Source organism: Heterocephalus glaber, unplaced genomic scaffold, assembly GCF_053883595.1.
Source record: "Heterocephalus glaber isolate CG9 unplaced genomic scaffold, H.glaber_assembly_v1.0 deba00000347, whole genome shotgun sequence".
NCBI classification, from domain to species: Eukaryota; Metazoa; Chordata; class Mammalia; order Rodentia; family Bathyergidae; genus Heterocephalus; species Heterocephalus glaber.
Window position 1 is genome coordinate 42512447 of NW_028258143.1, and position 26577 is coordinate 42539023.

Sequence of the window (26577 nt, forward strand, 5' to 3'; positions counted from 1 at the left end):
TTAAAAAAACATTTTATTGTTGCCAGATGATAACTTTATTTATGTGTTAGTTTTTGCAGGGCGCAATGACAATTTAAATGCCTAAGATTTGAAAGCCAAAGAAATACTGTGAATCCTTTTGCTTGAAAGAAATGAAGTGGACTACCTTAAAGTAAAACTTCAGGGCTTTATCATGTTCCTGGCTATTAAATCCCTTCTCTTTCTATGTGTTTTTATTTTAACACACAATTAAAAGCAGTAAGTGTTATGTTTTCTTATTTGGGTTTTACTGCTTTTGGAAAAATTATAAGTACAAATATCTGAATACTATTGTAAAATATTGGTATATAATTAAGTTATGTCAGTAATTCTTAGACTTAATTTTTAACAATAAAAGTCTAGACTTAGGAACGTGCTAACATGATAGATTGTATGAGAAGCCAAAAGATACAAGCCTAGATAAAATATATTTATAATTACCTCAAAATCACATATTGCGGTTTTGAATTTTGTTTGTGTTGTGGATATTTGGGGGTCAGCTGGAAAGGAAAGTGTGGATATTGTGCCATTTTTGAACAGGGTTTGTTCTCTGATCACATAATTAGAGGATGCATCCTTTTGGGTCTTTGTGAAAAAGCAAATTGTATTTCCTGAAAACCTATCTGAATTTGAATTTATAATGAAGTAAGAGTACAGTACGCATTGATTTTCCTTTTCTATTTTTTTGTAGTGCATATTTTTCTTAATATATTTTATTGTCTTCTGTGAAAAAAAAGTTCTTGAACGTAGCTTTTTTTCTCTGTACTCTATTTCAATAGTGAAGATATAGATAGCCTGAAATGGTATTTTTCTCTAAATATAGATTTTTTTGGAAATGACACTTATTTTTAATTAATTGTCAACATTTCCTTGTTCTGTTAAACCAAGCTGTGGCTACTGGGCAGTGTCAACTGTTTATGTAACATTTAAAAAAAGGAAGTAATCTACCATTCTATTGAAATGTGAAAAAATGATAAATTTGGCTTGTGTAACAATATTAGCTAGGTTTTTTTTTTTTTTTGTATTTGTAAACCAATACATGTTTGGATTATATCTGTGAAATGTGGGCTGTTGAGCTCAGGAGGCTCCCCAGCAACATGTCTGGGTTGTGTTACTACAGAAATCACAAATGAGAGTCACCAGGTTCTTAATGCTTCAGTCCCTATATAAGTTGTTCTTATGTAGTTTCTTTTTTTGGCAAACACCTGTCTTTTTTAATGAAGATTTTAATAAACCATGTTTTATTCTTACATTTGAACTGAATATCTTCTAGCCTGAAAGCAGATAAAAAATGACATAATTTTAGTCTGGCTGGTAAGCAGACTAATATATAGATTTTTTAAAACTCTTATTTGTCTTAAAAGATGGGAGATAGATGGCATTATTTTCCGAAAAAGAACTCTTCTGAAGGTACAGAATTTTAAATCAGCTGTTAAATACTTTAAAAAAATCTAGGGATGGAAATAGTGTATAGTCATTTTGACACTGATTTTTAAAAATAATTTATAATTTGCTGCCAAATTCATTTAAGTTAACTTTATATGAATGAGCCAATAAATCATGTATTTTTGTCCTCTGGCTATTATATTTTTTCATGGACATATGTGAGAGAACAATAACTGAGCCATAGAAAGTATAGAATTCTAAGTAGAAGTATAGGAAAAAGCACCTATATAGTACAAACACACCATATATCCTTTGTGTTGAACAATGGTGATGATATGACCAATGATCTTAACAGGTGATAGACAGCCAAATCACTGTACTTTTGTGAGGTCAATTATGATAATCTTCTTCACTTGAATGATCATGGTTGAAGTAAAACTTTAAATGTGATGTTATTCATAAAAGTTTCTACAAATAACCCTTTGTATTAGAAATCTTTACACAATCCCAAACTTATCCTTTCTTAAAAGTTTTCCTCTGAGCATTGATAAGAGCTCTGTGAAGATGCTTCCATGGCCAGATATACTTGGAAAGTCTCACCTTCTGCAGGGAGGTTGGGAACGTGTTAGCATAGGAAAGTCTAAGATACATACAGCCTCGTCTAATTTTATTTGACCAAATTTATTCTAAACTTTTTGGCCATAGAAGTCCTTTTTCTAGCAAACTCTTCTGAACTGACCCAATTTCATTGTCAGGAAATAAGCATAAAGAATATTTTACCAGGATGTTTATACTAAAATGCAGTTTATTTTTTGATGTTTTTAAAATAATTAAATAAGCAGATGACTTTTACTAAGGTAAAGATTAAATAGCTTTATGATGAACATGACTACAATATGGATATAGTGTATTAGTTTGTACTGGTTAACTCACATCCCACTTTCTTTTGATGATGCAAATTATTAATAATGTACACTCTCAATGTATAAGTGCTTTTATTTATACAGTAAACATGTTTCCATGTCATTTTGAGAATTTTAAATAAACATTCAAATAGCTTGCTGTAAAGTTTTATATAATACAAAATTCATTACATATATAATATTATGAGATGCTTCAGTTCAAACAACAGTGCATTAATTCACATATATCTAAAAGACTGCCAAAGGACTAAATGTCAAGTATTGCACTTCTATTTTGAGTGGTAGCTTACATATTTTAAATTACATCAAGGGGAAATCATTATTATGAGAATATTAATTTGGTCCACTTTAAATGTAATTTCAAGGACTGTGCTTAAAATCTGTTTAAGCATGCATCCAGTAAAGAAAAAGTAACAAAGAATGTAGTGATGTTATATATTTATTTCCAGAAAAAAACATTACCCTGGAAGAAAGTAGAATTTATTAGTGCAGTTTAAACTCTGTCCAATTAAAAAATAACAAAAATCAATTTGCGATTATTTCTTTAATTGAAATATACGAATCAAGTTCACTTGTAATCTTATGACATTACTAAACTGCGCAATCAAAATAAATACTGTTTGTCAGTAATGTGCTTTTCTTTGTCCTTTCATGATGGAAAAACTCATAAATGGTATGTTTTTTCTTATTTCTTTGTAACAATTTTCTGGGAAATTGATAGGGATAAACTTATTAAAATCTGGTAAATTAAGTCTGTTGAGTAAAATCCAAGACTTTTTTCATATCCCTTCCCTTAATCTTTAAAATACAGCTATGGTTGTTTTAATATTTTGAAATTTTCATCTTAAAAAATTTCATTTTTGTCTTAACTTAATCATTGTATAGTGAATGAATCACTTTCAAATCAGTGCATAATGCTCAGGTGTCATCTATGAGTATATCTAGGTGTATATGTAGTATTCGAAGATACAAATAAAAATGTTTAGAACTCCTGTGTTAGTGATGAATGTAGAAAAGATTTTAAATGAATATTTTTTAGATTATTTATGGTAGAGTAACATTCAAACATCATATGCAAATATAAAATTTAAAATTTCTTGTATTTTAGAATACTTAGCACAAAACTACTTTCCAGCAGAACACTGGAAAAATTAGGAAAAATTTCTGTCTCACTATCAGTTCATTATCTAAATGCTAGAAAAATCTGTGCTTTTAATTATTTCCTGCCATACCTCTTTCTACTTGTTTTTAAACATTATTTTTCTGGCATATAAAGAAGAGGGGCTCATATATTTAATATTCATTTTATCCAAGTAGCTTGGTAATGTGCTGTTTTGTGTTTTTATTTTGTGAGCATTCAAAATTCAGATTTGCCTCTGTGTATCTGAGTGTATGGTAAGTAGACATAGGTAGTTACTGTGATATGCCAGACAGTTAGAAAAGGAATAGGGTTTTCCTTTGTGCAAGGTATGTTTCCAGGTGTGCCCATTGTGTAACATCAAGAGATGGTGGCAGTTTGGAAAGCTTACAGGATGAAGAACTGGGCTAGGTCATCATTTAATAACTACTTTTCTGAGATATGTATGCCATGAGTGATTAGTTCCCAATTCTGATACACCATTGGGTAGACTCTAGCCTTTCCCTTAAGAGTAAAATATAAATACATACAGGTACATGCATACAGTCATTTGCATTCCAGTTGAGTATTATTTAATCACATTTTGTTTTGCTATGATTACTGGAATTTCAAAGGATAATCTGAACAGTGTTGGTATGAATGTTTCAGAAACATATAATTAAAGAACCATGTTCTTTTGAAAATTGTAAGTCACTTGAAAATGATCTTAGGACTTACTGCACTTTTAAGTGCATATTTAATTTTCCCCAGCTATCTAAATGCAGGACCCTCAAACTTATTTCATTCCAGGAAATAATTTATTTTATGGAAAATTTAAAAATATCATCAAGCTCAATTATAAAAATTGATGTAATATTTTCTGCTATCTGTATTTGGTTTCTTTTTCATTTATCATATAGGGAAATGTTCCATTGAGGCTTTTAAAATATTAAACTGTGGAGAATTTTAAATCAGTAAAGAAACTAAACTGTCCTTAGCTTAGTATATGCCACATAAAGACCAACACATTTTATTTAAAAGGGTTTTTATAAAGATAGCTTGATTTTTTTCTTCAAGAATAGAGAAGAAATTCATGGAGAAATTAAGAACCTATGAAACTTAAAAAACTATTATTTGCATACATTCATTCTTATTATGAAAAAGTTATTTTACATGAAGTTAAGGCCTGTTTAGACATCAGAAATTTTAAGTAAACATTAACAAATGTTTTAGTCAATTACCACTGTGGTCATGAAGGGCAATAACTGAAATACTTTTATATTTCTCTAATTTCAGATTAAGTGCTTCTTACCACTCAAAGCAGCTTACATAATGTCCTAATGGAACTCAGTAAAAGTGTAGCACTGTTACAATTATGTGATTTTGTAAAATATGTCAGCAGCACCATGCCTATATCTAGTACTGTGCCTAGTAAAATGTTGGAAATAGTTGGCTTCTCTAGTAAAAGTGTCCTAGCTAACTAATGAGCTTTACTTTCTTTTTCCCCAAAATAATTTCTTTTACAAATTCTTGAATTTTTCATGTATAAATAGATCATAAAGTATGATTCATTCTTAAATTATGTATATATACTATATTTTCAATACAACTTGTACACTTCTTTTAGCTACCAAAAATTTGCAATCATTTGTACATGAAATTTACATTTTACTTATTTACAGTTATTTGTATGTTATTGCAAAACTAGTTGTGCAAGTAGATTACACTGTCAATATCACATAACAATCTTAGAAGAAAATATTGGCTAAAAATAAATATTTCTGCACAGAATATTTCAAAAGCATCATGATTTCATGCTACATTATGTGCATAAAGTGTACAAAGTAGTGTGTGTTTTGGTAGATTGTTTCATTTAGCTTAAAGCATTCCAAAATACTACTTAACCAGATGTGAGTGAGCTTCTTTATATCAGATGACTGACATTTTCAAGCAGTCACACACATTGTTTTTGTAGTTATTCTTCAACTGGCAAACATTCTGATATAATACATTTTTTCATCAAAATTATAAAATGAAAATTTCAACTAAACAGAGGTAATGTGTCTTTAATTAAAATCAATAGATGCCTAGGCAATAACAGTACTTCTCAATATTTTTACCTTATTTCTTTAACATTTGGAAGAACTGTTGCATACCATTTCAAAGCTATTATAATTATATGAGCATTTTAGGAGACTGAGGAGATAATTATAAGATTACTGATCCATGAATTCTACTTCTAAATATGGATGATGCAAATGGTGTGAACTTTTCTTACTTAAGCACAGTATATGTAAGTATGGAAAAAATACAGTTAAAATGCTCACAGTTTTGACTGTTTTCAAATTAAAAAATCAATATAATACACAAAGGATGTACAAAGAATATGTAGTGCTTTAAAACCACAGGCATATTAAATTATTTAACATTTTTCAAAATATAAATGGAAGCCACAGATAACATAATTTAGAAATTCATCTTATTTTGGATATTAACTTCTCAAGAATAACAAGATTAATATTGCTACATTTAATAATAAAAACTTTTATTGGGAACATTTCTATAATCTTGCTCTTATTTAGAAGTTTGATTTTGATTGATAGAGCAATAAAACTGATCAATTGATTATATGACTGTATATTTGTATACGTTTAATTCTTATATTTATAGTAGTAACAGTTTTAAGTAACTTCTGATTAGTTATCTGAACTTCCACTTAATATTCTATATGAATGTCTTATAGTAATTTCTTCCCATACTTGTCAATTATTCATTCACGCCTTCTGTGAATTTTCTTTTCTGTATTGGATGTTAAAATAAAGTGTATTTGTACCACAAAAGAATGCAATACATTATTCTAATCTTGGGTACTAATCAGTCACAATACTTAATACTTTATAAAGCATTTAAAATATGAGCTTTTCAGTTTTTAAAAGGTTAGTATCACTTCATTACAAGTGTAATGGCAAGAAAATAGCTTTGTATAAGAAGACTTATAAGTGAGGGAGAAAGGAAGAAGCTATTGCACACCTAGAAAACAATTGTAATGTGAATGTGTAATTTTGTGACTGCTGGACAAAGGCAATACTTGACAACTGTCAGAGTGGGAAAACAGAGAAGGTTCCCCATCACTGACATTCTCTTATTCTGAGCAACTAGATCTTTGGAAGGTGTGTGTGAATCATGTCATAGACTTTTGTTATAGAGTTTAAGAAGGGGAGCATTGGCTAGGAGAATAAACAATGAGAGTTTCTTAGATCTTAAGTGGTGCTATTATCTGAGTCATACTGTACTCCATAGTTCACAAAGTACTTCCACATTTTTATTTGAGAGGATCCTCAGCACTTTCCTTCAAGATGTGTCAGAGGATATCTCTGTTTTTACAGTTTTGGATACTGGGGCTCACTGATGGTTTGTCTCAAGAGAAAGTGGAGAAGGTAGTGTTTCAATTCAGGTTTACCACATTGCATCATTTGTCATTTCCACCATTCTACATGAGAGCTTTGGCAGGTGAAGATCTATAAAATGTATCTGTACAATAACAGAGTGGGTATAGGTGCCTGAAAAAAGTCATTTGTAACTGTAAAAGTCTATTTTTTGTGTGTGAAAAATAGTGCATTTACTTTCAAAATTGTATTTTGTATATATCTTTTCAAATGTCCCTCTGGGAACTATCTCATGTCTAAAAAGGAACGTCCACAGTGTGCCAGGATTTATAAAATACGTTCGAATGGTACTGAAATGGACACATCACCTTTGTATACATGGTGCTTAACAAAGATTTAGAGTATATTTGATTTTAACAATGAGATTCATAGTTTTATTATTATTATTCTACATAGTATCACTTTAAAGCCATAAATCTAATACAGTCAGTCAGGGACTGACAAATGAGTTCTGTTCGTAAGTCGGATTTGTAAGTCTGACAGTGTCCGACTTTGACACAAATATACAATATAAAGCATAAAAAATTACAGTAAGTCCCTGAATGTACTCCACTACTGTAATACAGCACAGTAAGCACACAGCAGCACAATGGTGACAATGTCTGGCAGATACATAAGCTACTTCTGCGATTTGTTCATATCTACAAATGAATGTGAGGTCCATTCGTATCTGTGAAGGTTTGCAATTCAAACCTTCATAAGCTGAGAACTTACTGTAGTGCAAATTACAATTAATAGAGATAAGATGACTACACTTATGTTTTCTGAGTCAAAAACTTTAGTCTTGATAACCGCTATTCAATTGAAGACTGCACATTGTGCAAAAGCTAAACTGTGGTAATATGTTTTCTTGATTGTTTACATTGTCAACTTCCAGAATGAGAAACAGTCTGACTTTTTGAGCATCTACTATGTGCTAGGCACTTTACTATATTTTATCTCATTTCTTCCTCAATCTTTTGTGAGCCAGGTACCACTATCCTATTTTTATAGATTCAGGAAAAAGATATGGGAGGTTAGTCAATTGGTCACTGAGCAGATTAATGAGAGGGGTCCTGTTGGGATGAAGTTGGTCTGACTGCAGAGCCTCTTGGCCCCTCCACCTGCTGATATCAAGTTTTTCATGTATAGAAGGATCATTTGGGAGAGCTTGTTAAAAGATGTCTGCTAGTCCCAACCCCACAGCTTCTGATACACTAGATCTAGGGCACTGGCTAAGAATATGTGTTTAGAACAATTCCTGCGTGATACTGGCACTGTTAATTTAAGAGCCACACTTTGAGGATGACTGTCCTACGTCATCCTGTCTCTCAAGTGCTTCTTAGAACTCAGATGGTAGACATATTCATTTTACTGCAAAAGAAATGTGATTAGAAACCTGATAGTACTTGAATTTATAACTACATAGTTTTTAATTTGTAAGAAATCTAACATTGATCTACTTTTGGATTTATTCATGGATAAGCAATTTAAAGCCTGCATTATGTTGAATTATAAATTAGTCAGTGTTATAATTCATCTCTAACAACTGATCAATCCACTGAATTCCTTTTCTTAAACCATGAAAAATATTGAGGAAAGGTACTTGTTAGTAATGATTATTATTTTAAATATGCTGAAGAGATAAATTTTATCCTAAGCTAATACTGTATTGATGAGGTTTTTAAAATGACATTTGTGTGAGAATGTTTTTCTTCTAGGAGTTTTAAAACAATTGCTGAAGATTAACCTCCAAAAGGACCTTGTAAGCAATTCTGATACATACACAAATATACTAAACCTGATTCTGCCCAGGCAGGTAGCTCAGATGTAGAGCCCATGCCTAAAGCAAAACTACAAAAAATAATAAATAAAATAAAATGAAATGAAAAGCCTGACTCCTAAAGCTAGTATACCCTGACTTAGTTTCCATACATCCTGACAAGAAGAGCAGGAAAGTTCAGTTCTGAAGACCAACCCATTAAAATGGACTTAACAAATTATGCTGTCCCAAATCTGCCGCCTTCTATTTTTCCCATGTTTGTTGAATTAGTGATTATTAAATTAAAACCTCTGTGAAACACTGCTTCAACATTTCTTATTCCTCCCTTTTTTATCAACTAAATATAGGAGTACTCATGAGGTAACATAATCGGTCTAAATTTCAGCTCTCTGTTCAGCAATTAATAGCAGCATCTAATCTGCACAAATTTAGTTTTAGATGGCATTTTATTTTGGCTAGGGGACCAGATAACACTATTTTTAGATGGAAAGCAAAGGGGGTTATACTAGTGCTTCTGACTACCTTGAAGGAAAGTAGTTGCTATGCTAATATTTTGAGTGGCTGCAACAGTGAGACCTGGCCTTCAGCAGGACCCTGGGATAGAGGTGTCAGATTGCTTTCTTTAGCTGATGGGCAGGGTGATGGTGCTTTTGGGAATTAGATCTTTGGCTAGGGCAAGGGGATGTATTTTGTACAGCAAGATAATTGCTTTAGTCATCTATAAGTCAGTTTAACCACTAAGTCCTCTGACATTTATGTCAGACTAACCACATCTATCTTGCTCAGGATCTTTTTAAGCTAATATTCTGTAGGAAAGGACCTTCATGATCTCATCCAACTTTCTGAAACTTAAGATTTTAATATCAACCAATAATTTTATGTCAAAGAACAACAAAAACAACAAAGGTTTGTCATATGCTAGAATTTAAACAAGTTGGATGCTTATGTATTATTCCCTATCTTATTCCTGCAGGCTGCTTTTATAAATAGAGGTTTTATGTGGAAGGCTGAATTTTATGGATGTCATACCAAATAATGCAGCTGAAGCATTCAATAATCAAACAATCAGATCTCAATTCCTCACCTGCCAAATTCTCTCTCCCTACAAAGGAACAGTCTCTGGTGAACTCATTCTGAATGTGTGTGGAGCTTAGGCAGAGAATCCTTATAAAATTTGTTGCAGCTGCAAAAGTGTGCCCCAGTATGGAAATAAAATCCCTAAATGGACCTCAGAATCAAAATTAGCCATTTATGTGACTCTCTCCCCTGCTAGGCCTCCATTGTAGAATGAAGGGTTGGAAGTGGCAGTTACTCAGTTTTGTATATATATAACCCCAAATGGTTTGGGAAGCTGGTTTTAATTGTAATACTTTCACTGAATTGACTGTTTTATTCCCCATATTTGATTTTTTTTTTTAGAGATAAGAATATGTTCATGCCTACAGATTACCTCCTATACAGGTTAACAATTTCTGTGACCATTTAAAAGTACATTTAAGAGCATTTAAGGCATTTTGAGAGCCCCATTAATCACATTTTAAATAATGCAATAGTTTTTTTTGTAAATTTAAATAAGTTGCTTGCATTTGACAGTGATGAATACATAAGTGTAAAAGTTGATGTTAAATCAATAGATCATATTTTTGTCATGTACAGAAGGAAATTAACCCACATGATAATTTGGAGGTATATTTCTTTTAAGCTATAGGTGAGAGTAAGAATTGGTAAAGAGCTAAGAAATTTTCAATGAATTTCAAAAATTTTGTCCAGAAATGATGTAATGAATCTGTAATAATTTTAAAATTAGACTTGAAAAATAAACTTTCTTAAGTAGAACTTGACTGATCAAAATCTTTAACTTTTAATGTTTTTCTGTACACTGATTTTATGCCTCCTCAAACTTAATAGGTGAAGATATTAAAATATATTCTGATATTCTAGGGCCAATATATGTTCAGTCTTGTCCACATATAGTAGAATTTGACTTGATTTTCAATCAGTAAGTGTCTGAATAACCAAACAAAATTGGTGTTTTACTCCTGGTGTGTGTGTGTGTTTTCTTTCTAGGCTGGTAAACGCACATTGCCTTTCCACACCTGGGATTAGAAAGATGGAGTAAAATGTACACTTAATGAAAGATGGGTTTTGCCATACAAATCCATGGAAATTACATATTCATTGAAAACTATGTTTGTATTTTAATCAAATTCAAGATTGCTCTAAAATATGGATAGGAAGGAAGCTATGGATATCAGTTTGTGTTTGTTACATTTTAATAATTCTTTAGGAGAATGCCCTTCACACACACACTTCACACACACACTACACACACACACACACACACACACACAAAGCAAAATTAGAGAATATTGTTTTTTAGCCTTTGAGGAAATGTACCTGTGTAAAAACTTTTAGAAGGTTTGTGAACACAATTAGTGACAAAATGTTAAATAGAAAGACCCTTTTACTCTTCATTAATGTTGACTTGTATTCATGTTGAAGGAAACCAAAATATTTCTCCCCAATATATGAAGGATTGTTTAGCTGAAGACAATAAAAATGCAGCAAAGCTTCCAGCCTTCTCAGTATGTTTTCCTAAAAGCAGGACAAAGATTCACAAAGACAAAAGGTCTTTGTATATTCCTCCCACTTTCCTGCTTAAAGACAGGATCTAAATTTTTCTTTGCAACAGATTGCTTTTCAGATGAGACACTGCAGGCCTAGAGAAATCTGGGAGCAGACCTTATGCCTTCCCACTGTTTCCCCACATTTGGAAGCCTGGACTGCTTTCTTCTTTGTCCTGTCACTTTTCTAAAATGTATTGCTCTTTGCCAAAAGTCTTATGTAAGCTGAGATACCAAGCCACTGCCTTGAGTTACATTGGAACCGAAGTTTCTCTCATGTGAGGTATACTGCATTCATCAACAAACTTGCTTGTATTTCACTTGTTCTGCTTTTTGAAAGGGTTTCCCTATACGAATATTAAGGATTAAGGAAAACTTATATTTTCTCCCCTTTAGTATATTTGGAGATGGCTTCCTATACTGTCCTATATTTCCTATACTATATTTATAAATCTCAGACCACATTTTTCTCAGTGTGGGGAAATGAATGTAACTGACCAAAAATCTCAATACAGAAGGATATCTGTTCTCAAGAGTAAGCTCCCTTTATCCCCTTGAACTTCCACAAATTGAAGATCATCTGAGTTGAATAGTTTCATCCCTTGGTTTCTTACTTGCTTGAAAGGCATCTTCATAGTAAAGTACTTGTTTAGTAAAAGCAATAAATAGGATTCTCCATGCAAGAGAAATTGGAGTTTCCTAACATGCACATGATTTAGAAAATAAAAACAAAATGTAAGGTGCCTAGAGATGCTGGCAGTTTTAACATTTGGAACCAAAAGTTCTTAAGTATATTTACATCCAAACTGCTCAATTTTACCTTACAAGCTTCAATTTAGGAAAATATACAGTACTTTTGCATATAATGGTAACTTAGCCCCTGAGTCGAGTAGAGAATTTAAATACAAAAAGGAAAACAGCCATTAAAAGCACTTACATTGTACTTGGAATAAATAGTACAAAATGATTATTTCCCTGGAAGACCAGGATCAGAAACATGCCTATGAAGACTCAAGATTCCTACAGTGCTTAGGGAAGAATCTGGCAAGGAGGGATGCCTAATTGGATGGAGGTAAGTTTTTCTTTGTCGCAGGTGAAGCTCTAAAGAGACATCACTGTCTTGTTTTAAAAGTGAAGTCAAGTTGTCTTCTGAAGCTGTGTTCAAATGCACCCCGCTTGAGAGGGATTCTTTGGATTTAAGTTTAGATTTTTCAAGGTCTAGAAATTCAGGAAACTGACAGAAAGAAAAGAAAACACTTTTTGTAATTCACACCAACAATCATCTAAAATTATACTCATAAAACCCAAATGTATTTTCTTAATGAACCTAATTTGATTAGTGGTATTAACCAACATATTCCTAGAATGATTAAAACAATGGAGCCTCAATCATCAGTTTAGACAATTCTAAAACAACAATTCCAAGAACTTTAATTTTACTCTGAAGTTATATTTAGAAGATCAGGTTTTGAAAAATATTTTACTTTGAGTTTTCCAAATGAGTTTTAATTCAATATTTAAAATAAAGCTGGGGTGGGTCCAGAAATGTAGTCACTTGATCATTAGTTGTACATGAGAAAGAAGAAGAAAAAGAAAGAAAATTGCCAGTCTCATCAGATAACATAACTAAGTCCATTGAAAACAAAAAAATTCATGGTTTTACATGTTTTGAACTCTTGATGATCCTCCTGCTTCAGTATCCTGAGTTCTGCAATCACAAGCATATACCACCACACCTGGTTACTAAATCCTTAGTAAAAGCATCATTCTTAGGTTGCATTTGACTATGATATTTAATTATTTAAAACTAATGCCCAAAATAGAATTCCAAGGCAGTTAGACCTTTCATATTAATGTAATTCGAAGAGGCATTCTTGGAGGGCTCCAGAAAGAAGATAAAGGACACTTTGCATTGCTCTTTTAACCGTGCCTAGGATTCAGGTTAAAAAAATTTAGAAATATCTGGTGATGAGTGGATCACAGAGGAATTACTAATCTGGTTACATTTGAACCTCGGGTGTAATCTGGCCCACTGCTACTTCTCTTTCCTTTCTGAGGTCCTGCCCACCCTATATCTCTTCATTGGATCGCGTCGTAGATTTTTCTCTTATGCATTTTTTGGATCTAGGACAATTCCTTAACTTTTAAATCTCTAAAGCATGTATATTTACATAGGTTGATTCTTGAAAAAAATATTTTTCTTAAAAAATGCCTGCTAGTGTTTAAAATTATTCTTCTAAGTCTATTATTCTCAAACTTTAAAGGAGCATAATGCAGACTAAAGGACTCACTATCAGAAATTCTAATTGAGTAGAAATAGAGATGGGGATGGAAATCTATATTTTCTGCAGCATCCCAGGAGATTGTTAGGTGGTCTCTTGACACATACTTTGAATTACACTCTTGGTTGTGCAGTATCTACACTCACTTGTGAGGAGGGGCTGAAACTCCGGTCAGTCTTGATGGATGCTGTGGGATGACTGGTTCTCATCAGACGGAGGATGGGTCTCTGATACTCTGCTCCAGCAGTTACCATGCTGTAGGCTGGGGGGACCACAGTGGTTTGTTTCTGCAGTAGCTGTAAGATGGTCTGGATGTCTGCTGTCATTTGGGATTCAAGTCTGCAGTCAAGACAGATGGAAAAGGAAAGACAATTCTAAAATAGTCCAGTATTGCAAAAGCATCTGAACAAACTTCAGCTCTACCAAGAAACAGAATCAGGTCCCTGCTTTAAACAAAAAGGACAGGAGAGGGAGCACAGAGCTTCTTTTCTGGGTGATACTTTCTGTGTCTCACTAATGATCTGATAAAGACCATTATTTTCCTGCTCATTTATTAAGAATTAGCAGAACAACAGATGGGAGGGAATAAACGGCATTTTTACTAACCTTTATTGACTTCAAAACATAAAACATGTTAAGAATCTATTTTTAATCAGGAATTATCTTTGACTATTTATTAGACTTCCCACAGTTTCTTTTGAACATTTACTCTTTAAACGAGAGGGCATTAGTACATTGCTTTCATAGTTACAGAATCTCAGGAGAATTTTTTATGTGTTCCAAATTTATATTTACATTATTTCACCTTCTCTTTCTCCTATTCATAGCAAGTATTGCATATTATTCATTGTATTCTTTCTTTAATGTTAAATGCTGTTAAATGCTATTTTCCCATCTGCAGCTCAGGGCTTTGGTATTTAAGAAGAAAACTAACCTTAAAAGTTTTTTGGTTTCTATGACCTATGTGACTTGCAAAATACTAGCATGACTGTTGTTCACAAACATCCAACTGGATTGCTAATATGATTCTCTCTTAAAATTAAAATTCAAGGAAAGATGGCAAAACATATTTGGTCTGATTTCCTTCTGCTGCATTTGTTAACAATAAATACAGAGGGAATTTTATAGACATAAACAAAATTTGTATCATGTCTGTGGAAAATTCTTCTAAATCATTACTTATTTGTTTCTACTATTTTGTGTCTAAATGAAAATATGCAAAGAAAAAGTAAATCTTAGAAATAATTTTGCTTAATTAAGCATGTCATATATCTGTGGAATTTAAAGTGGAGTAAATTAGACTTTGACTTGAAAGAAAACTAAAGAAACATGGAAAATATGAAAAAAGATCAGCCTTTCTTTTTTTTTCAATATGAACACTCCAAATATTCCTTCTGAACATCACAGTAACATATCCTTAAAGGATTTCTATAGTTGGTAAACGTAACTAGATATTTCAGTGTCTTCTAAATCAGTAACTATAACTTATACCTGATTATGCCCTGCATTTATCAAAACCACACACCAGCAGGATAAAAATGAAATTATCAACTGGTTTCTTTACTTACTTTCTACTTAACGATCTAATATTTTATGGCACCACTAAACCCAATAGATAGACTCATCATTTTACAATTTTGAATCAATTTTTCTTTTTATTCTTCAAGACCCAGCTCATATTTTATTTGCACCCCCAAATTTTCACTTATTTAATTCAAATTCCACCACTGTATTTTCTCTCTGAGCTTCCAAAGATAATTCTACATTAAAAACTTACCCTAAGTATTTCTTTATAAATTTATCTCAGTAGTTTTTAATAATGGGTGGTTTACATGATATTTACTACATGATGTTTATTACTATTACCCTTATTATTGAGACAGACCACTAAATATAAAAGAATTTGGGGGTGGGTACTAGAACAAAAAACCCCATCAACAAGTAGAATTCAAGGTCCAGTAGAGAGTGAAAACTTATGATGATGATTTTGAATCCTCTGTTAGTGCAGTCTCTTAAGAATAGAAGCTCTTTCTCACAGATTCTATTTGAAAAATATGTAAGAGATCAGGAGTAACTTGGTAGACATGGGGGGAATTTATAAGACATATTAAAAACAGATGCATATATATGCTAGTGACCAGCAAGACATACCAAAGACAGACTGGAAATGTGATATAACAAACAAGAGTGGTGCTTATAACAGAAAGAGATGAAAAGAACAAATTATTCTTATGTCATTTCTGGGAAGACAACTCCCATCCCCCAATTTGACCACCCATTGGTAATACCCAGGATAGTCTCATTCTGGATCTCCATGCATTCTCCCAAGAAAGCCCAGTAAAACATGGTTGTTGACCTGGATAATTTAAAAGTCACAGCTGTGTCCAGGTGGACCAGGCCATGTGTCTCTGTGATAGTGCCAGTGAATGACACTGGCACAGATTTAGTTTTGGTCTATAAACTCCTCTGGGAAAACCTCAAGTCTGATCCTTGTAACAGACAAGGAAGGCTGATGAAGCAGATGTGTGAACACTGTCTAAATTAGGATTCAAGTAGTGTGGCTCTTTTACTGTGCTTGCACTTATTTGAAATGTACTAATTACCCTTAATTACAATGAGTGATAATTATCCTTGTCACTCATTGTATGCTTTAAATTGATTTAATAAATCCTTTGATTTGAACATTTTAATTTAATCCATGGAGTTTTCCATCAGTGACCACAGGGATACCTTTCCTGGGGTGTACATGAAGACTATCATTGGATCAAGGCAAATCCTCAAATGAAATTCAACCGAAGCATCTATAACATAGTCATATTTTCCCCTGAATCCCTTTAACTCAACGACAGACTTTAACAAAACCACACAGACTTGGGTGAAGTCATTACCTCCTCCCTAAAGCCAAAATGTGTTGCTCACAATAAATGGTCTTAATCAAAGTTAGTTGAAAGGAAAATGGAGAGACTGATCTTAAACTTAATTCATTCACATTTTGGACAATTTGACTGCATAACTAATTGTTTAAGTCACTTTTTCAGTATTTTTAGATGCCATAATACATGATTAAATTATCAAGAATAACTGAAAAATATAAAAGAAAATTTAAAGGAAGAAAAGTATTAGTTAAGCACAAATTGTTTTGAAGGCAGAATAAAAATAGTTTTCTAAAGTTGTCAGTGCTGATGATATACTAATTAGATGATAAATAAAGAAAAACTAGGCCATATATTGCTAATAGTATGAAATATTCTAAACAAATGTCCCTTGCAACATAAAATGATAATTCTGTCCCCTTCTAATCTTATTTCAAATAAGTGTATATAAAAACCTAAGGGATCATGGCAAAAGGAATTTGCTGCTTACAAGGAGCAGAGCTGGATATGTCTAAGGGATTGGTGAGGCTGTCCTTTGGCCCGGTACTACTTTTACCTGTTAAGTTGTTCTTGAAGCAAATCCAGTCTTTGTTCCACTTCCCCATAGGTGAGGTCACTCTCGGTTTCCGAAGTCCCCCAGGCAGCTCGCTGAAGTGCAGAGGGACTACACTCATCAGGCTGGGCCCTGGTGTGCTCTCCTTCCCAGCTTCGCATGTCAGTGATATCTGTATAAAAAGCAAGCAGAAGTCACCTTTCTTGGGTGCTCCTTTGCCTGAGTGACATGTGTACTCCCAAGACAGGCTGGAAAGGGTCTTGGGGTGTAACCTGAGAGACAGAGGATGAGAGAGGCTTAGAGACATGACTAAGGGCCATGACCAGTTTGTAGTAGAGTCCTACTGTCATGCTGCCTGCCTTTCCCACATCCACTTTCCTAGCATTAAAAATTACAGTAGATCAAGAGTCTTGGTTATGATTTTGCTGTCTTTCTGTTTCTGCTAAGAAAAGATATGGATGGCTGAATCAAAATAGATTAGAGAGCAATGATTTTGTGCTTTTAAATTTGGCCAGAAGTAGCACATTTAATTCATACTGTTTTACCTAGGATATAAAATTTGGGGGGCTCCTTCTCATAGGATAATTTACAATTCTTTTGTGACTCATAGTGTGCCCAAGGACAAAGTTCTGAAAGAAATGCTGAACTTTAGGGTGATTTTTTTAGGGCAACCCAATTCAAACCAGAGCCAAGAAGCCATAAACAATTAAAGATGAGAATTCTTACAAGTTCTCATATCTCAATCTGCTGGTTTATATTTTATACTTCCTTGTATCTCCATCCGCAATGTGTTTTATAATCACATTGCTTTCCAATTTTTTTTCCTGTGGCTCTTTAAATTTGTTTTAAAACAAATTACTTATCTCTTTAAGGCTACTCTTCCAAAATTCTGGAGCATTTGATCTGTGCCAGAAATTTGGCTAAATGTGGAAGAATAAAGAAAAAGTAGGCAAAGGCCATGGGGTTGTAGAATTCAGTCTAACAAGGTCGTAATCATTTTCATGTAGATTCATTTTCTGAGACTCTTTTATTGTTCCTCTTAGAATCTATATTTCCAAGTTATCGATATTTGAGGATAACTATATCTTATTTTCTCTCTCATTTTTGTCATATACATTTGATACTTTTACTATACTTTCTTAACCTCCACAAAATAATTAAAGATTTTGAAAATAAAACCCATGAAAATCTGCTACTAAAGTTGGGATAAAGAAGACGACACATTTTTTTCCTTACAAGAGGGTTGGTAAGAGGGAAGGACCACTTCCAAATAGTCTTAGCTTTGATGTGGTAATAAATTTGAATTACAGAAAGTGATTTTGATAGAAAGGCTTAAAAATCTTGACAAGTAGCTATGATTAAACACTGAGAAAATTTATTACATGAAGTTATAGAATTACATCCTCACCTATTTAAAAAATGGATAGTAAGTAACTGAACTGGGCAGAATTAACTATGATTCTAGAAATAGAGGACAGCATTGTACAAGTCCCTTTCCTATAGTTTCTCAAAAAGTTGACCAGGGAGGTTAACTGTACTCTTTTCTCTTAAGTAGAACAAAAATTCTACATGCTTATGGTTTTTCTCTTACTGTCTTTAATCACTTAATATACAAAAATTTCTGTAATGAAATGCCTAAAATTTTTGCTTCAGTAGAGAAAGCTGTAAAAAGGAATAAGCATATCCAAAGATAGAGCTCATAGACTTGACTATGAAGCTTCTGATTATGACTTCTTTACCGTACAGCATCCTAGAGGTTAGTTTCTCTTTTTAAAGGGACAGTTTATCATTTATTTTGGTATTTTACCAAACATGAGAAAATGTAAATAGACATAAGAAAATGGTAGAGTTTTAAGTGATTTACCAGAGATTTTCACTACGAAGTAGGATATATTATTCATAAACATTTGAATCCATGTAAAATGCAAAATAATAATACAGTATCTTAGTAAACCAGATTTTCAACTTTGAGTCAGCAATGCCAAATAAGCATTCAGAACACCTAAATGGTTTGGTGATGTCAACACTTGCCTTGTCTAGTCCCCTGATAGCCAGTTCACATTTGAGCATTTCTTTAGAGAAGATGAGAAGTGATAGAATTGAAGTTGGTCATGAACTTTGTAATAAGAAAACTTACAGAAATTCTGTATCTGCTCAACAGCTCTCTCATTTTTAAATGACATATAATAAATTGATTTTTAATGACAATGGTGAATCATATACAATAAATTATGCAGCATACTATTTTTTCTTTAGTACTCAAGAAAAAATTATTGCCTTAGCAAAAATTAATGAAATGTACTGTGAGACAGATGCTTCCTTTATTATAATTTACACATTAAAATCTAGAGATACATGATTAGCTTGTTTTAACAGCAATGTAAAAAATGAGGAGTCAGAGGGGAAATCTTGGCTAGTGGACTTAATCAAATGAACATCCTTGTAGACATACATTTTCTAAATATAGTTCAGACAGAATCAGTACTTGGTTGCCTTGGAAAATGTTGCCATAGTTGCAAGGCTATAGTTGCAAATGGATGAATAGAAAGTAAACTTTCATTTGTTTTGGGTAAACAATATTCCTGAAGTTAACCTTTGACTTTAATATAACTAGGATGAGTCTATTCCTTTTACTCTGTGTATACAATTTTCCTACAGTCAGCTTTTAACCTTAATATAAGTACAACAAGTCAATTTTTAAAAAGTTTTGTCTAAATGTGTTCTTTTGTTGGACTCAGAATGACAGATGCCAAGAATATGAAAAAATAAAATTTCTCATCGATGAAGAAACTAAAGTTTGTTAGTAGTTCAAACTTCAGTAGTTACAGCCACACCTTACATATTATTAAAGTTCTTGACCCTTACACAGAATTTCATTTTATAAGTCATTAGGGAATAAATTTACAGTGAATCATATTTTAAAATTTTACATTAGCTCATCACATTAACCAATTATGCTTTGCATCCTCTGGTTTGGAGCTATATGGCACCAATTGTTTCTTTCATTCATGTGCATATTTAGGTATGCATTTTCAAGATATTTATTACTTGAATATGGATTATAATATACATTTTTGAAATACATTTGGAGGTATTAAAATAGTTTGTTAGAATATATTTTTATTGGACAGCTGATATAGCTAATTAAAAATCGGAAGAAGCAACAGAGAAAAATATAAGATAAAGGAAATTAGAATTTACTGCAAAGGAGAAACGTTATATAATCAAATAAAATCCCCAGAATATATCTTTAATGACTTGTCACTCAAAAGACTAAAATTCACTATGAAAACAACAAAAAGCACTTATTTTTTTAAAAGCAAGCCCATAGTATGCTACTTTTGGATATAGTAGATATTGTTCAGCAAGCTCATCAGAATTTTTGACTTCTATGATACAACCAGTTTCTATTTTTAGCACTTCTCAGAATCCATTTTCATAAATAACTAAAATGGGACATTTGGTAATCACATGTAATATTCCATTCTTCCACTGTGATAAATTAAGTACTATTTTCATTCATTTCATCAAGATTTTAAGATTGTCCAGGGGACATTTGCATATATTCTTAGATTACTTTCACATGTGGTTCTGGCAAAAGCTGGTTTGACATGATAGGAAAGTAATGGACAAATATAAAGCCCAAAAATGAAATCTTTGTGTTCAGATATGATCTTTTGAAATAATATTAGTGATGATAGGTGATGTTTATTTACTTTGTGCAACATTTTTGCTCTCTGCTAGGCCAAAACTTTCTATTTTTCCTTCATTTTTATTATAGTCTTTCAATGTTTTGATCTGCTTTTACATTTTTAGATTTGTTTTAATATCTAGGGACATATTAAATGATAAAAAGTTTAGAGAATAAAATTTGTGAGGAAATACTAGAGTTGGAGATTTTTATTTCAGAGAAAGTAATTTATGCTTTATCTAATAATCATAACCAAGTAGTCCATTAGGTAAGATTATTCCTATTTTCAAAATGTGCAAAATGAGACTTAGTAGGATTGGTCAAGTCACTTATCCAAAGTTATAAAGTGACAGAGTTAGTCTTGGAACCCAAGCAGTTTAACCTATATCTGTTATGGGCACCACTTCATAGCTAGCTCTGGCTTGTGTTATGCTAATTGCTCTTCTATGTAACAGTTTTTAAAGTTTTCTTGAGTTTTTCATCCTCTAGCATTAAAGTTACACATATTAATCAAACGTTATTACTCATCTCTTGTGTATTTTCTACAACAAAATTAATAATTTAGTATTTCTTTTAGTAAGGATGTTAAAAAATATTTTATCATGAATGTACTTCATTTCAGGATATTTCTCTTCTCTTTTTTATAATTTGCAAGGAAATAAAATTCTTTTTAGTATATATTGTAATGTGATAGCATTGACCCTTCATACTATAAAACTACAAGGTTGGGAGTAAGAAATGGGTACAGAAAGTACATATAAAGAACCAACCCATAAGTTCTCTTAAATATTCATTCATCCTCTCTTCATTGGAATCATTTGCTCTCATAGGTTTTCTCACAGTTTTCTACCTGATACTGCATTAAATCTAGCTGGCCACAAATATCTTTCATGCTAATATTATTTGGGAATAATTACTGCTCACTCCAGAATTATGCAAACATGTTGTAGAGGATTTAAAATCTGAACTGTTTGCAAATGTTTCACAAATTTAAAAAGATCAGCTTCATATGTGTCAGTGTGGTTCTTAACTTGTAAAAATTCACCATTTTAGAGTAAACATTAAAGAGAGACAACCTGGTACGTGAGTCTCCATTACCTCTGCAAGAGTGACTCCTTTTATCTGTGTGCATTCTTCCTGAGGTGGGCATTGTTTCTTCAAAATGAAGCCCAGTTGCTTTCCCTAATCTTGGAGTAGAATCTACTGTTCCTGAAAAGAGAGGCTTTTGCTCATCATCAATGGAGGAGATGAAAGATGATGATCTACTTTTTTTCTCTTCAAAGTGTTTCTTGGAACTCTGATAATGTCTTATGGTATCCGCAGAATCTTCAGGATCATTTGTACTGCTTTCTTTGCCAAAATCTATCATAGAAAAGTTATTTTATAACAGACAATCAAATGTGAGACTCTTTGCATATTATACTTCTTGGTATATAAAACCTTTTTCCCATGGTAACGGCTTAGAGGATATATTTTTAAAATTAAGTGGTTAAAATTATCTTTATGAAATAAATTATTAATTTCAAAATTAAAAGAAAATTTGTGATAAAACTCCATTTTCATGGAGGTTTTCCTCAGCAGAATTAAAGTTTAGATTTCAGAGAAAACAATAGGATAACATAAACTTATTTATACATGCTCAACTGTCACTTGAATTCTGAGAATCTGGTACACTCTCTCTTTAGGGAGATAAGAAAGACAAAGAAAAAATGTGTACCAATTCAAAAATATCATCCCTGTGAAGCTTGTTATGTTTTTAACCTTCACACCCCTATGTGTGGAAGTCATTCACACATTGCAAAGGTCAAAATCGGAAGTCTCCTTGTAGTGGAGACTGGAGGACTGAGTTTCCACTTCAGTTCAATGCATGTAATGGCCTTGACATTCTAGGAAGGTTGGTTTTGTAGCATATTGCAAAGAATATAAAGCTTAAATACAGTAATCAAGGTAGGTTTTACCTAATTACACTAAAGCCACTAGAACATATTGAATGTTTTATACTGAAATGCCAGGATAATTTCAGCCCTGAAGGTTGTCTTAGAATATATTTTAGCAGGAAAAACTCAGAGACAAATTTCAGAACTTGTTTCTATTAGTGTCCTGTGGAGACAGTGTAATTCTCCATCTGGTTCCTGCTAATAACTAACAACAAAACACTGAGAGGTATATCATTTTCTAGAGAAATGGTGAAGACAGTGTCCCCGTCTACTCTAAGTCTGGCTGTCCTTACTTTGTTATTTATAGAAGGTCAAATGAACTGACTTGAGACTGCTCCAGAGAAACTTCCAGTTGTTTTTTAAAATTCCCATATGGCATAGAAATTAAACAAAAACTTTTTCCCTTATTGTTTAAATCATAATTTAAAACATGAGAAGCAAGAAAGCAACCTGAGGTAAAACTGTACAGAGTTTAAAAATAAGCTTCATCTGAAATTATTATTAAGGTATGTATGTTCTGTCAATTAAAGTGAAGTTTAGCAAATGCAGATTGCTTAATTTATTTTCTTTAAGATTTCCTACCTGCTCAGTGATTTCATCACTATCAAGAAATCACAGGCCTTTCCATTCTCAAGTATCAGCGTCAAGATTGATTACTCACTGTTACCCATACATCCCCATCCAGCCACGAATCTAATCAGCTGTAAATATTCAGATCAGCTCTTTTTACAAGAGTCTATTTTTTCAGTATCATTGTAATGAAGACTTCCTAAGCTACGAAAATTCATTCTCGTTATCTTTCTTCCTATTTTTTTGTCTTTAACTTCTCCCCTCCTCCACCCCCTGACAATTTGATCAACATTCTCCACTTTTTGAACACAGCATTTCATTCCTCAAAAAGCAATATTTATCAATTTTATATTTGTAAACGTGAAAAAACGAAGGGCTTAATTTTTAAAATTATCCTCATATCTGCTTAGTGAGTTGGACTGCTTTGCAGCTTTGGAGTGAACCTTTTTGTAGTCTGTGGCTTGAACACCAGTGGGATTAGAATAGGCTCAGACTTTTCATCATTCTAAAAGTGCTTTTCTTTTGAACACTTTCATGGAGGTTTTCCTCAGCAGAATTAAATATAAACTGAATAGACCATTAATTTATATGCCTCCAATCTAGGTGGGTATGGATAATGTTAACATGAATATTTGCATTGAATACACATTACAAATTATTATGCCACTTTTGACTCTGATAGGGGAGGCCCTGGGAATTCTCTGTAAATTTTGAAAGCCTTAAATAAGGTAGAATGTTCTGTCTCACCTACTACATTGGCTTCAGTATTAGGTAACTAAATTATGCCTGAATTCTGGATACTTAGGAACAAGATTCATCAGTTAACACATTGTGAGGTTGAATTACAGCTTGCTTGCTTTAACTTAGGACAAGTATTCACAAAATGTATTGACTGAGGAATTACTCATACTTAATTTTATAGCAAAATGAAGCCAATTACTACATATGCATGAGACCTAAATCCTTTAGCAAAAATTCACAGTAAAAGCAGAAACATAAAATAAGAAGAAAAAGTTTGAATTTCTTGAATATTTTCAATTTGTTCTGAGAAAAACCCACATTTATTTTTGTATTCCGTTAAACCAGGTACTAGGCTATATGAACAGTTGCTTTGATGCAGTCCCTCTGAAACAATATTTTTTAATTCCATACTAGATAAATTAAAGCTTCCCTTCCTGTCATTATAAAATGAAAGCAGAAATGATGATCTATTTGCAGATTAAAAATAAAAAATTGTTCAGGCTTAATCTGGATGTTGGCAGATGTAAAACCTGAAATTGGGCAGCTGAAATACATTATAATTAGCCTCTAGCTACTTCTGGATTTTGATGGACTGCCCCATTTCTGTCATTTTCTAGTTAAACTGAATTATTTGATAGACATTAAATAATATTAGGCACTGTTTTTTTTTCTTCATGTTATTTGTACTCTGTGTAGAAACAGTATTATTCTAAGGACATAAATCTAAGGGAGTTTTACATTTTTCTCTTTTTCCTGAAGTTAGATTGTATAATCACTCCTGATACTATTATTTTACAAAGAATATTTTTCACCTGTTTAGTTAAGCATCAAATTTATTTTCTGATTCAAATGACAGAAAATCTTGTTTGCCCCCCTTGTTTCTGTAGGCTGACAATTCATTCCTTCAGCTTTTTTCTAAGAGGAAATTTTTCTACAACATTTGTGATTCGTCTTCTGGTAGTCTCTCTAGGTTCAGAATGAATTCAAGATCATAGAATAAAGGTGCCCTGATTGAGTGGTTGACCCATATATTTTAGAAATGATAATACAAAATCCTTCTATTTCAAAGAATCTGGAAACCAATATTGGTACTCTCTTCTGTGTTTATGGAGTCTCTCTCTCTCGACTAATTACCATTTCATTTGTCAGATCCAACAGGGAGACATAACCTTTGCTCAGAGAGAGGCATTTAATGTGATTTCTTGGCATTTGAGTTCTATATTTCCCACTGGTGACACTTTTGAGATAAGATGAGCATTTTCCAGCCTAATGCCTTATAAAAACATTTCACTAGAAACTTGGAGGCTGAAATAAATTTCTTCATTTGGGATCAAGTACTTTAGATCCTCTATAACTTCAGATGATATTGAAAGAAGACCAAGAAATCATTTTTTATGTATAAATACAAGATTAAATTATCTTAAAAACTAAAATAAAGAAATGATGCATTTGGGGAGACATTGATCATTGAGGTGTTGGTACAAGTTTCAATTAGGATGAGTAAATTCTAGAGGTTGGCTGTACAGCCAGGTAGGCTATAGTTAACTATAACTTGTAAAAACATTTACAAGTGTTTTTAAATGTTGTGTAAAAACATTTCTTGATTAGTAAGAAGCCCAGCATTCTTTAACTTTGCAGGCCAGTGTCTACATATTTTGTGAAGAACATTTGTTTTCTTTGTGTTGTCATAAATTTTTCAAATGATGTTTAATTGAGATGAATTATCTGCTTTATTCTTCAGTTTTATGTTTTTAAGAAAGGAAATGGAGAAAGATGTGGAGAAAGGTTGTTTGGAATAGGGGTTAGATAACTACAAAGGTCTGTTGGGGAATGGGAGGCAAAGTTATCAACACAAGACACTGCACTTTCTGTCCCAAGATTTTCCCTGTGATAATAACTCAAGCTGACTTTAATGCTTTAGTTTAAACAATTGTGTCAGTGGGCTTTCTCTAAAAATTAAAGTAGCAACAGGACTTCCATATCATGGTTTTTAAATAATGTTGGTGGGGTTTCCAAGCACTAAAACCAGTTAGAGTTCCTTCATTTAAATTCTCTTCTTTTATGTACACTACTTGATACAAAAGTAAATATAAATTCTTCAAAATTCTGTAGAAATTTTTATTTTTCCTGCTAAATTATCTAGAATATATAATGAAAAGTTCAAAAGGTAGACACATAGACAATAATTACAACTTAGAAGGAATTTCTGTTTGTTTCCTTCATAATGAGAAATCTTCTCTAGAAAGTAGAGACAAATTTTTTAAAATACAGAAACAAGGTGAAACAAAAAGAGAAAGAAAGATGAAAAAATATAACACTCAGCATGCACTCAATGACTACTTGCCAAACAAATGAGTGATTGGCTTGGGCCTGTTATACTGATGACATCATGGGATTATTCTCTGCCAAATAGTCACTGGTACCCTAATAAGTCACTAGTAATACTTTAATGCTGTATTTTCTGTCTGTGGAAAGAGTTCAGCCCAACACTCCAAATATTTTGTCACGTAAGCCCTATTGTTAAAAAAAGTGTGTGTGTGTATATATGAATGTATTGTGGCATATTTTACACACACATATACACAGACACACACCTATATATTATATTTTAATATATAATATGATATTAATATATAATACTTATTAATAATATG

General features: G+C 32.4%; 2 protein-coding genes across 14 annotated transcripts in view; one reads left to right on the top strand and one right to left on the bottom strand.

Moving 5' to 3' along the window:
- Positions 1 to 26577, top strand: part of Gca (grancalcin) — a 61644-nt gene that overhangs the window by 30348 nt on the left and 4719 nt on the right. For 2 of the 6 annotated variants that reach the window (XR_015446689.1, XR_015446688.1), the window contains one exon: positions 1 to 26577. This exon is cut by the window's right edge and continues 4719 nt beyond it. The exons of 3 other annotated variants lie outside the window; for them this stretch is intronic. Coding sequence is in view for 1 of the 3 variants with exons in the window: in XM_087199567.1 (XP_087055693.1) it covers positions 51 to 85 (35 nt within the window). In the remaining 2 variants the exon portion in view is untranslated. One more of the 6 variants, XM_087199567.1, reaches the window with a different exon arrangement.
- Kcnh7 (potassium voltage-gated channel subfamily H member 7) overlaps positions 843 to 26577 on the bottom strand; it is a 475266-nt gene continuing 449531 nt past the window's right edge. For 6 of the 8 annotated variants that reach the window (XM_004835849.4, XM_004835847.4, XM_004835848.4 and 3 more), the window contains 4 exons: positions 21774 to 22037; positions 16988 to 17156; positions 13705 to 13897; positions 843 to 12510 (listed from right to left, as the gene is read on the bottom strand). In XM_004835849.4, the coding sequence (XP_004835906.1) occupies positions 12244 to 12510; positions 13705 to 13897; positions 16988 to 17156; positions 21774 to 22037 (893 nt within the window). In that variant the 3' untranslated portion in view covers positions 843 to 12243. Of the gene's footprint in view, positions 12511 to 12766; positions 12985 to 13704; positions 13898 to 16987; positions 17157 to 21773; positions 22038 to 26577 lie in introns of those variants that run through there. The other 2 variants (XM_021265566.2, XM_013076087.3) reach the window with 2 other exon arrangements.